The sequence below is a fragment of the Medicago truncatula genome, chromosome 4 (genome assembly GCF_003473485.1).
Source record: "Medicago truncatula cultivar Jemalong A17 chromosome 4, MtrunA17r5.0-ANR, whole genome shotgun sequence".
NCBI classification, from domain to species: domain Eukaryota; kingdom Viridiplantae; phylum Streptophyta; class Magnoliopsida; order Fabales; family Fabaceae; genus Medicago; species Medicago truncatula.
This window is the reverse complement of record NC_053045.1, coordinates 54,980,985-54,993,255: the sequence shown is the minus strand read 5'-3', so window position 1 is coordinate 54,993,255 and position 12,271 is coordinate 54,980,985. Positions and strand designations below refer to the sequence as shown.

At 33.2% G+C, this 12,271-nt stretch overlaps 1 protein-coding gene and 1 pseudogene across 1 annotated transcript; both read right to left on the bottom strand.

Moving 5' to 3' along the window:
* Positions 1-7: 7 nt before the first annotated feature.
* Positions 8-4,448, bottom strand: LOC11442840 (NADH-cytochrome b5 reductase-like protein; annotated as a pseudogene).
* Positions 4,449-7,641: 3,193 nt separating this feature from the next.
* On the bottom strand, positions 7,642-9,359 carry LOC11438765 (zinc finger CCCH domain-containing protein 39). Its single transcript, XM_003609224.1, has 2 exons — positions 8,831-9,359; positions 7,642-7,808 (listed from the first exon to the last, which is right to left on the bottom strand). Exons 1-2 carry the CDS (start codon positions 9,357-9,359, stop codon positions 7,642-7,644), a joined length of 696 nt encoding a protein of 231 aa, XP_003609272.1.
* Positions 9,360-12,271: the final 2,912 nt, after the last annotated feature.

Sequence of the window (12,271 nt, the reverse complement as noted above, 5' to 3'; positions counted from 1 at the left end):
GTGCTTCTCAAAATTTGTAAACCATTTGTTTCGTGTACCCGACCTTTTTTAGTATGCCAGATAGCTGCAAAAGATCAACAAGGAAGTGCATGATTACAAAATGACCAAGAAATAAAATCACACAATTTAATCTCATACCTCTCCTTGTCTGAAGTTCTTAGTCCTTCTACCAGATACACGTTGCATCATTATATATGTAAGAGTAATCAAAATATTAAGTGCTATGTTATCATATATATCGGTGATTTTAACCATTGAGTAAATCTAGATACTTAAATATTCTCCAAGCACACAAAATGTTGAATGTATTAGAAGAGTTCTATTAATACCATATAGCTTTTACATGAAAAGAAAAACTCACAAGAATAACGGTGTCATCACTAGGATCTGGTAAGTATTATATTTCAGAACCATATCACACCTCCATTCCAATTTTCGGTAGGATTATCTACGGTGTAAAATATCTGCACATTTTGTTTTAAAAAGAAATTAATTTACTAAAAATAATGATAGATTAACAAGCGGTAGTAATTTCTCTAAACAAAAAATATTTACCTTTAAGTTTGTTTGGGTGGCTTGTTACAAAAATGTCGAGCTGATATTTAAGCAGTATATCATCCGGGGAGACATTACTAATGTCACATTAGCATAAATCAATTATATCTGTATATCGAAACAATCAATCATGCTTCATATATGCATAAACAAAATGACCTAGTGCATTTCCAGCAGCAATATACGAATCTAATATCCCAAAATGATTCAATCGGGATTTTTCAATATAGCTTGGATTACCAGAAGCATGGGATTAATTCCTGTGCCACCGGCAATCTGCATGATGAAGTTAATGTATTTATATTGTGGCGCATAAAGAAAACAAGATAACTTTTTTGAAGTTGATGTATTTTTATCGTTACCATTGAATGGAATACATTTAGGATATATAATGCTGGATAATTAGAATACTTAAGGCTCAGTTTGGTAAAAAAAAGTAGTGTACAATTGATAATGAGTTTATAGCGAATAAGCTAGTTGATTAAATTTATAGTGTTTAATAAAATTAACGGCTGAACTAACTTATAAATATAAAATGACAAAAAATATGTGTAAATAATATTTAATTTTTTCAAATATGCTTACCATGCAAATGTTCTTCTTTATATTAGGATTATATCTGAATTTTACAATGGGCTTGAAAGAATGTATTTATTATAAAAAATGTAAGCATGAAAAGAAGTATTGTTATGATCTTAAATTATTAATGCAGAAGACAGACTTACCCTGTCATTTGAACCACATCGCCTGATTTTAAGCTAGCAAAATGCTGGGTCATTCTTCCTTTAGGATACACCTGCAACAATTTGAAAAGTAAATCACCGAAGTGCCTCTTTAAAAGGGTCTATTAGATAAGAAAAGTAATGCCACACAAATGGTGACCTACCTTGATTAACAAATCAAAATATCCCTTGATTTCTGGATCTGATATTGGAGTATACCTGAAGATTCATACACAAACACCCTCCGAAGTCAATGTTCTTATATGATATTTTCGTAAATGATAATGATTTTAGAAATTATAGAAAGAAATTTCATCCAATTTAGCTACCTCGCTAACTAATTAATTTTTTTTGAACAGCAAAATTTATTAAAATCAAATCATTATTCAAGAAAAACAGAGATCAGTAAGACAAAAACAAACAAAGGGCACCGTATATAGACGGAACATTCAAAAAAAGATTTAACACCTCATACATTAAAGCACCAAAAAACACACCATCCCACAAATGTCTATCACCAAACACAATAAAAATTAACCACCAAAATCAACACCCCAAAAATCAACGTCAAACCTCATACAACTGTATAACTAAAGTTGAGTCAAAACTTTGAACTCCAACGTGAATGTCCACCTCAACTAGTTCCAAACACTTGACACCCGCTAGTCGCACGAAAACCTCCAAAAAATTATCAAACACCTTCTATTCCCACCGTTGAGCCCAAATAAACCACCATAATGAAATTTGTCGCTAATACCATCAAACACCTTCACTACCGATCGACCCCCGGTCTGCCAAAGAGGACACCATAACAAGTTCAAATAATAAACTTCTAGAAATTGACTTCCGATCTCGAAACAAAAGGGATCGACCCACCATACCCAGAAACCTAACCTTCAGACACCCCTCAACTCCCGAAACACCGGAGAGGACACCATAACCATCCCAAAAACTCGAAGCTGGACGCTAACTTCCGATCTCGAAGCAAAAGTGATCAGTCCACTAGAATCCAAGCGACAAATTCTTAAGACAATCACCATGTGCAACGGTAATGCAAACAAAATCAGGTCGGACACCACCCATAATTGACAACAACCCAATATTGGCAAGAGCAAGCAGCCATAGAGATGAACCCATATCAGAAAATCACCATGAGCATACAACAGAGGAAACACACAAAACCCCCCAAAAACAACACACCCCACAAGCTCCTTATCATCATCGCCTCACCCCTAAAACTCAACACCACTCAAGAAAGACACAATTATATTCCAACTCCCAACTCAACACCAACAACCACCATCTTGAGATACCCATCACAAACAATCACTAAAATCACCATTAACTCAATAAAACATGTTGTTGCCAAACTTAATACCCCTACTCTCCATAAAAAAGACAAAACCGTTGCGCTGACGCCGAAATCCAAAACCAAATACCCACACTTCTCTTCCAACACCACACACTTCGCAAACTAATCCGAATACTCTTTAGATTTGAGTTCCTGTACATCCTGCTACTTTTCATCATCACCACCTTAAATATCCCTACCACACCAAACCTAGCTATCACACCTTCACCAAAATCTCCTTGTATATCATGAGAAAGACATAAGGTCACCAATCTGAACCATACCCTTACATCAGCAACCTAAACTGACCCAAAATAGCTCCTCCGCATCTGAAGCATGAAAACAGACCCATAATAGAACTCAAACCCGTGACAAAGAACCCAGATCCAACAAGCCATCGCAGAGAAAAACGGATGATTGATGAAGAGGCGATGTGATGGATTGAGGAAATGAATAGAAGGATTGTTATCCCGGCAACGGCAGCCAAAACAACACACAGAACCACAGGCTCCACAAGCAGATCTGGTGTTTAGAGGTAGTGCGGAGGAAACGTGTCACTCGTCTCACTCACTAACTAATTAATTGAAATCAACACAATTAATTATTTTCATAAAAATTGTGCAAAAAGTTTAAACGATTGGTATTTTGAGACAGAGAGAGTATTATCTCTTTTCACCTATTTGTCTATATATAATAAATACTTGAGAGTGTTATTGAAAAAAAAATTAATGTTTCAATGAACTTTAAAAGGAGGAACATATTTTTTCTACAAAAGCGACACATAAAATAAGTGGCAATGAGCATTCTGAAAAGCTTAACAAATATATTAGTCATATTATTACCAAGGCTGTAAGTGGCAGAGAATAATAAGTATACTCATTGTCGTCTTGGCAGGAAAACTTACAAACGATTTATATATTCTTGTTTTCCTTCAGCATCTTGTCCCAATGGAGCTCTGCATTTACAGCGGAACTTTTAGTCTACATTATAGTTGTAGTGAAATACACACATATAAACCCCATTACCACAACCATATGAACAAAACAAGAATCTATCATACCTAGTAAGAATGCATGAAACAACATCAAAACCTAACGTCTTAGTGGGATCAATTGAAAACCTGGGGGTACAAATGTACAGTTAGAGATAGATATACATAGACATCATCAATTGACATCACATTGGCAAACATAATATACGATACCTTTAATAATTCTTTACCATATGACCGTATTACAAAATCCAAACCCTTACGTCTTATAAATTTTGTCAAATTTTATAACCATGATTTATATTATAATATTTTTCAATTCAACTATAGATTTTGTAAGACGAACATGTTAAGGCATTTTCTCACATAAAATTAAAATATTGAGTTCATTTGACTATATGATATACCGGAATAAATGGGTATTGTGAGTGACCCTAAGAGTCTCTTGCAACTTAAATCCGACCCATTGCTGGGGAATGAGTGCTGAAAAGAATACAATTAAAATTCTTGTTTGGATTGGAAGCAGAAGGAAAATCACAAATCAGAATACAAGCTATAAAAGAAATAATTTATATTTATAGGGACAAAAACATCATCATTTATACAAATCAATCCAAAAACTTCACTGAATAAATCTGTCACACAGGTGTATTATACTATAGTCACAAACAATCACATTGAAACACTATATCCAATTAATTATTATAAACTCACTGGTATCTTTGGTTTGAATTTCGTCTTCTCCAATTTGATCTGAGTGAACAATAGTATGGGAGGAGGAGTTGGATTCGATCGGAGTGACCCTGACCCTCCTTGAGAAAGCTACCATGTCGAATCACAATAATGGTGAAGTAAATGGAATTTTTTTATTTCTTTAAATGCATTTATTAGTATCTAGGGCAGAACGTCTATCTTCATAAGGTTGCCACGGTAGGTTTTTCCATAAATTGCGTAGCTAAATCAATTTTATCGTTGATAAGTTGAAAGATTCTCGCTGGGAAAGTGAACACAATCACCAAACAGATTTTAACACAATCTAGATTACTTCAATTCATTCATTAAATAATATTTGATTCAAATCAAGTTTAATCAAACTCTCAGTATATTAATTAAATCAATAGAGAGAGAATCAATAACAACAAGATAAACTAATGTTATTTCAAAAAATAAAAAAGTTAAATTAATGTTAAAAACCTTTTAATATTTTTTTTTTTACAGGTAAAAACTAATGTTAAAAGCCAGAAAAATTTCCAAACTTAAAATTCAAATTTTCACACAACAAGTTGAAATGAACCAATAGGTAAAATAACTAATTGGATTACCCGTACGACGGATAACATTTTTTTAACTAATAATTTTTTATATATTAGGCATATTGTCGCGGTGATTTTTCGATATTAAACTATTGATTAGCGTTGACTAGTAAATTTTAAGTTTACCACCGAGCTTTTATTATCTCCAAGAAAAAGGGAAAAAGATCGAAATAACTCTAATTTTAAGAGATTAAAGGTTCGGGGGTTGGTTACGTTAAGATCAAAATAAGGTTTGTTTGAATCATTTAAATGTTCTATATATAAAGCATGCAAATGAGTATCTCCTCCCTAACAATGCTTAAAGCTCTCTCCAACGAAACATTGCATTGTTGCAAATGTCAGCAAAACATTCTCTAGTTGATGTTCGGGATATTATCTCTCTTTTCCAACTTTCTCTCTCTATTTTTCAACCAATCTTCTCATTTGGTTTAAGTTACTCATTTGTCTTCTAGTTTTCTCTCTTTTTTCGCAGGCACAGATGTAACCAAACTACCTACACTACACATGATGTTGTACTCCTTGACTCCAAATTTCTAATTTTATATTATGTTTATGTGATTCGATAAATTTGATTTGATTCATTCCAATTTTATTGATTTTATTTGAAAATTTTACTTCATATATGAAAGACAATATTATGCGGAATTACTTTCTTTTATTTCTTCCCGTAAAGGAAACTTATGATATTTTGAAGTATGAGAGAAGTTCTCTTTAATCCAAAGATTGTATTTTTAATCTTTTATGTCACATCCCCAAACACAAGATGTGAAAAGGCTAGCAAGAGAACAGAAGGAGAGAATCTCCAAACCACTATAAACTCACTCGCCCATAAAGGCCTAAAAAAAGAAAACAAAGGTTGTGCATGTCAACATTAACCATTATCTTCTTCATCCATCCATCAAAGAACCAAACAAAGAACATCTATTAATCATAACCATCAGCTTTATCAAACACACAAAAAGCTACGAATCATTCTCTTTTATCAAATTAATTAAATAATTTATTTTAATCTTTTATTTATCAATTAAATATACTAAAGTTATCAATATCATAAAAACTTAATATCACTAAATAATTTTTTGCAAGTTTGTGTCACCTTCTCGTCTTTGGCGCTATGGGAAGTCTATGTTTTAATGCTATATATGAAAAGAGAAATGCTTATTATCGCGAATAGGTTGCGAATGATGTGGGACTTCTCTAACCATTAAATGCAACCTTCCTTTAAATGTATGACTAATGGTTTCCATGTGCATTTATAAGTATCTTGGATATAAATTCAGTATAAATGCGTAGCTAAACTAGAGATCTTAAAATCAATTTTAAACGTTGCTAAGTTGAAAGATTCTCTACTTCAAAATAAAAAGTAAAGATTCTTGTTCGGAAATTGGAACACGAAGAAAATAATCACCAAACAAATTTCAACGCAATTTAGACAAAGATTATTTCAATTCATTGAATATTTGATTCAAAACAAGTTTAATCAAACTCTCAGTAAATTAATTAAATCATTAGAGAATCAATAAGAACCTTAAAAACTAATGTTAAAAAACCTTTCCTTCAAAAATTAAAAAAAACTAATGTTTAAAACCATAAAATCTCTCCACACTTAAAATTCAAATTTTCACACAAACCATCGTCGAAACTAAATGTCATCGTACAAATTAACTGAGTGAGGAAGGGTGACAAGGGGTAGCCGTGAATGGCGTAGAGGGTTTCCGACGAAAGCATTATACTTCAAGTTTATGGACATGAACTTTGCAGAAGAAGAAGAGAAGTGTAGGGTGAGAGTCTGTTTTGGAAAAAGGAATATATAGAAATGAGAAGGAAACACTTGAAGATGTTGCTCCAAACAAGGTGCATGCATGTTAGCTTTGTTTTGATTTTTCAACAAGGTTCAACTGTCAAGTGAGAATCAAGGAAGGGTTAAAGAGAGGACCAAAAAGGTTGGTGGCTCTTAGAGGTCAATAGTTATTAAACTTTAAAGCATAACTAGTAAAGCTTTAGCATCACATACAGAAATAAAGCAAGAGAATGAACATTGAACATAGCTCATAGTTTAAGTAAGTGGATTAAATGACCGATTGTAAGCCTCTGTATGCAACTCTGTAAAGAACGAAGAGGAGTAACAGCTAGAGTACTATCCAAGAAACCTGTCTCATCTTGACAGGAACAATATTAAGCAAAACTAACATCATAGTTTGCCACATAACAGATGATATATCACAGTGACTGTGAACGCACAATGAATTTACCAGGCCACAAACTGTGTTCTGAATTGATTGCGAAACAGACATACGCAAGGAGAAACTAATAAATTGAGAAGCTCTAGTAATGTAAAATTTCTTACTTCACATATTAATTTATGAGTCTTGAACTCATTTGAGAAGCTTTCATAAATCTTACAACGAATAAAATACAGTTTGGTTCTCCAGTTATCCACAAGTCCAGTACCTGTATTTCATACAGGGAAAAATGCAGCACCCATGTTGAGCACACATCTCATTTCCGAATGAATCCCAATATCTTCAACCATACAACTATACCAATAAACAGAAGGAAAAAAAAAAGAAAAAGGAAAAAAAGTAGCAAGAATAAATAAACCTATTAATTGATCACACCCACCAATGAGGCAATGACCATGTTTCCAAAATTCTTTGTTAATGCAATACTTATCCAAATGAGGTGTGTTTCCAAGAGCACAACAAGAGGTCAACCGTCAATCCAATCACCGTAAATACGATTGATCTGGCTGAATTTCAACCCAAGTATACGTTTCTTCTTTGCCTGCTCCTCTTCCTTTGCTATGGTAATTGCAGCATCAGCTTCAATGGCAACTGCAGCTTCAGCTTCAATGGCTCCGCCAGGAACTTGTAACTCTGATTTGCAAGACAACCAATACTTCAGGAGTCAGAACAATATACATGGAAACCAAAAAGTTGCAATTGTTATAATCATCTTGTAATTTTGCTCACAATATGCAAATATAAGTTATCATACACTCGCACACAAGCGAACAAGATTTTTTTAAATATAAGGTCTAGGACCACAACTGTGGCTGAGACGTACAGATGTCTTATGTCTTCATCATCACAAATGCAGCTGCATTAACCTTATTTGACCGCGGTATTAAGGATCGCGGCATGGTCGCAATTTAAAACTTTGCAAATGAGCAATGCACCTCAAAATTATTGATGACTCGGATAATGGGGTTGACGGGAAAATTCATAATTTCATTCAAGTGTTGTGCAAGTGTTGTTAAATAGCGGCTGCATTGGAGCTATTGCAGAGCGGGATTTGAACAACTCGCTAATGCCCCGCGAAAAGTCATTTAGTGCAAAATATTGTGAAATAGCGGCTAAAGCACTATTGCAGAGCGGAATTTGAACTAGCATATTTTTCCGCGAACCGCAATTAACAACACAATGTCCGCCATGCCACATCGTATAATAGTCACAGTAGCATATGCCAACTAGCACAAAGTCCACCATGCCACGGCTTAATTATGGAAGAAATTTGATAACAAGGAGATAATGTGATCATTAATCATACAGGAATGTGGCCCATTATTTCAAAACTGAAGCGGCATTTGTTGTATAAACAATATAACAATTGCTCATTCAGAACTTGCTCTGCCTATAAACAAGGATGGAATCATTTTCCATTCAAAACTTGCTCTGTCAAATCAAACATGAAACATAATAGACAACGCAACCACAAAATGACACACATTCAAATCATTTAATTAATCGCTGTAATTTGCACATCATATCACATAAAATGACATTCTACACAGCATCTAGAAAATTAAAAAAAAACATATTTTATATGATTGAACAATATAAAACAGTAGAATTATATGATAAAACCAAAACCAATAATCAAAATGAGTTATTGTTACCTTCTTCACCATGAGCAAAGTGACAATTCTTTCCAAAGGAACAATATCCCGTATCCTTCCACTTGAGACACAGCTTAGTCTTCCGATAAGTGCCCCTAAATTGTGCAGGATCTTCATGAAGGAATTTACACTTATCTCCATAGGGACATTTCTCCCCATTGCAATACTTCTTGCACAGTTTCATCTTGTTTATGATTTTTTTATCTTCGTTGCACGGACCAACTAGCTTCTGCGAATTTGGAGGTGGTTGCCTTATCTCTTCAGCCCCATGAGCAAAGTTGCAATTTGTTCCGTTTCTACAAGCACCAAATATGAACTTAGTACAAATCCGTGTTTTGTAGAAAATGTGGTCTGATCTGTTTGATTGAGGAAGGGTCATCCTTGGAGGAGGGCATATCAATGCATCAGAAGGAGGGCATATCAATGCATTGGAATGAGAAGTTCCTTCTCTTTTGAAGTCATCGTTGTTCAATGAAGCGAACTGCGGTGGTGTTATCTTAGAGGTTGGAATATCATCTGGAAAAGCCATGGTTGTTGTCAAAGAAATTTTTTCTTTGATTTGAGTGAAATTTTGAGACTTTTTTATTTGATTATTGTTCAACTTCCAAATAGTGACATGCAATTTGATGCAAATTTGATATGAAATTTCTGACTGATTTAAGATCTGAAATTTTTAGTCTTCTTTATTTAATTATTGTTGATCAATCAGATGAACTGAACTCAAATATTGAAACAAAACTCAGTAAAATATTAGAGCTAATTATCAAAAAGTTGTATCAAAGTTGAAAAGAGTGACATGCAATTAGTTGAAATGTTAATCAAATAATCAATAACAAACAATGAAAAGAAAAGAGAAAGAAAACAGTGATGACATTTGAAAGACAGAAATGAGAAAAACACGATGGATGAGATGATCAAAGGTTTGGTTATTGTTTTCAGGGTTTGGTCAAGAAAATATGATGGCATATATATAGTGAGGAAGTGACAAGGTTTAAGGTTTTTTAGTTGGGGACCACCCACCACTATGTCAAAACAAAACTCCAGCAGGCAGCAGCTTCCCAATAAAGCAAGACAAATGATAAATCTAGGTAAATACTACCTCGTTCCTTTTAAATTGTCACATTTTGACATTTTACACAAACCAAGACAATCAACAATTGATACTACTTTTGATGCAATAAGTTATTCTTTTACTATAATGACCTTATTCATTTAATATTTCATTTCATATATTTCTCTCTCCGCAATAAATAACTAAGGACAATATTGGTAAAACAACATTTAATGTTGCATTGAACTTTGAAAGTGACAGTTAAATAGGAACAAAAAATTTATCCAAAAGTGACACTTAAAAAGGAACGGAGGAAGTAGTTATTTTGGTTTATGAATGGATCCGGAGTCGTGATTCATGATAATTTGTATTTTAATGTATTAAAATTTTATAATAGTCTTTATTGTGTACTTTATTAGTCAAAATAGTCATTGACGCTAAAATAATTCCTAATACTCTGGATAACTCTTTTCATATGGAGACTGAAATAACAACAAATAAGTACTTAAAAAGACTAATAAGACAATAAGTAAGTATATAATATATTGAAGGTCTAATATGAAAATATTAACAAAATATTTTATTGTCAAAGACTACTTTCACCAACAAAGTGTACAATCAAAGACTTTTAAAATTTCAATATATTGAGAGACTAATCTGACTACTCGTTACACATTCAATGATCGAAATGACTATTACCCCGTTAACTCAACACACTTTTAACACAAATACAATATTAACAAGGATATTATTATTGATTGGTGCCAACCCAACATGAGTAAATTTATCCACCATCATAAGAACCGACCAATATTATTTGATGGGTCATGTTAAGGAAAACTAAAAAAGAAAACTTTAAGGTGAAAGTAACACTTTTTATATTTTCGAGGAGTTGACAACACAAGTTTCAATGTAATATTTTTTATATTTGATTCCTTAACCGGGCCGGGGCACCGGTTAACATTTCCCTTATTTGATTAATACTATATGAACACATCAATTAGACAATATTTGATGACGCAATTTGGTGAAGAATGTTTTTTTTGTCAAAATGTATATTTTTTGAAGAAAAACTTTTTTTTTTTTTATATAGAGGATAGTTTTTAAACACAAAAATTGGGTTGTACCAAAGACCAGCGTAACTAAATAAACTACAAAAATATATTTGGTTAACCACTTTTTTACTACTTCCTTCGTCCCTTTTAATTATCATATTTTGACTTTTTACTGGAACCAAGATAATAAATACTTTGACTACTTTTTGATACAACAATTTATCTTTTTCTTATAATAACCTTAATAATTTAATATATCATATACTTCCTCCGTCCGTCAATACTTGACCTACTTGACAATTTCACACATAGTAAAAAAAGTGCAAGGATGAAAGAAAGAGAATGATATTTTTACTGAATAGTCCTTGTTATTATTTTGAAACCTTCACTTTTAAGTAATGATGACTTTCTTTGTTCCACTACAAACTTTTACATGGGGACCACAAAAAGTATTTATAAGGGATAAATTTGTCAAATTGTACTTAAAAATCTGAGCAGGTCAAGTATTGTGGGACAAATATTTTTTCTAAATAGGTCAAGTATTGAGGGACGGAAAATAGGTGTTTAAACATGCACAGGTTTAACGAGGTCAAGTATTGTGGCATACCTAAATAGGAGTAACTCTAGGGAATGCCCTCCTCCCAATGGTACTAGTCTGTTCTAGAGAGTTGTTTGAGCTTAAAGCAGCAGGTTGAGAGTTCCCTTTTACCAAGTTATAAGGGTGCTCTAAGTTTGTGCTATGAGTCAAGGCAACCTTCCCCGATAGAGCTTGCCCTGTGACATGCTCCACCTGCTCAGAACCAGATTCCAACAACTCAAAGGAGTTGTGGAGTTTGAGATTATCTCCATTAGGCTTGTGATGAACAGTAGTAGGATGTTTTATGTTGTGAACTCCAGTTTCATTCACATCTTGAATTGAACAGTCCCCTTCCTCAAAATCATCAACTGAATCAAAAGTGTCTTCATTGAAATCAGTGTTAGCAGGTGTGTTTGCAGTCTTATAGACAGGTGTTGGTGCCTTAACAACACCAGTTGCATCAACCACTTTGTTAACAGGCAATTGAGTAACTTTGTTGGCCTGAAATTTGTGGAACACCTTGTTAACAGGCAATTGAGTATTTTGATGTCAAATTACCAATGCTCGTAAAACAAAATAATACCTTCATCTTGTTAGAACTGAATTTTATGCATTGTAACAGATTTCAACCGTTCGATTTTAAATCAATGTATGAGATCATTTTAAGTAAAAAGTTACAATTTTTAATTTAAGCTGTTTGATCTTAGCTCGACAGTTGAGATAAAAAAACAACATGTATGTAACTCAGTATTTATTAC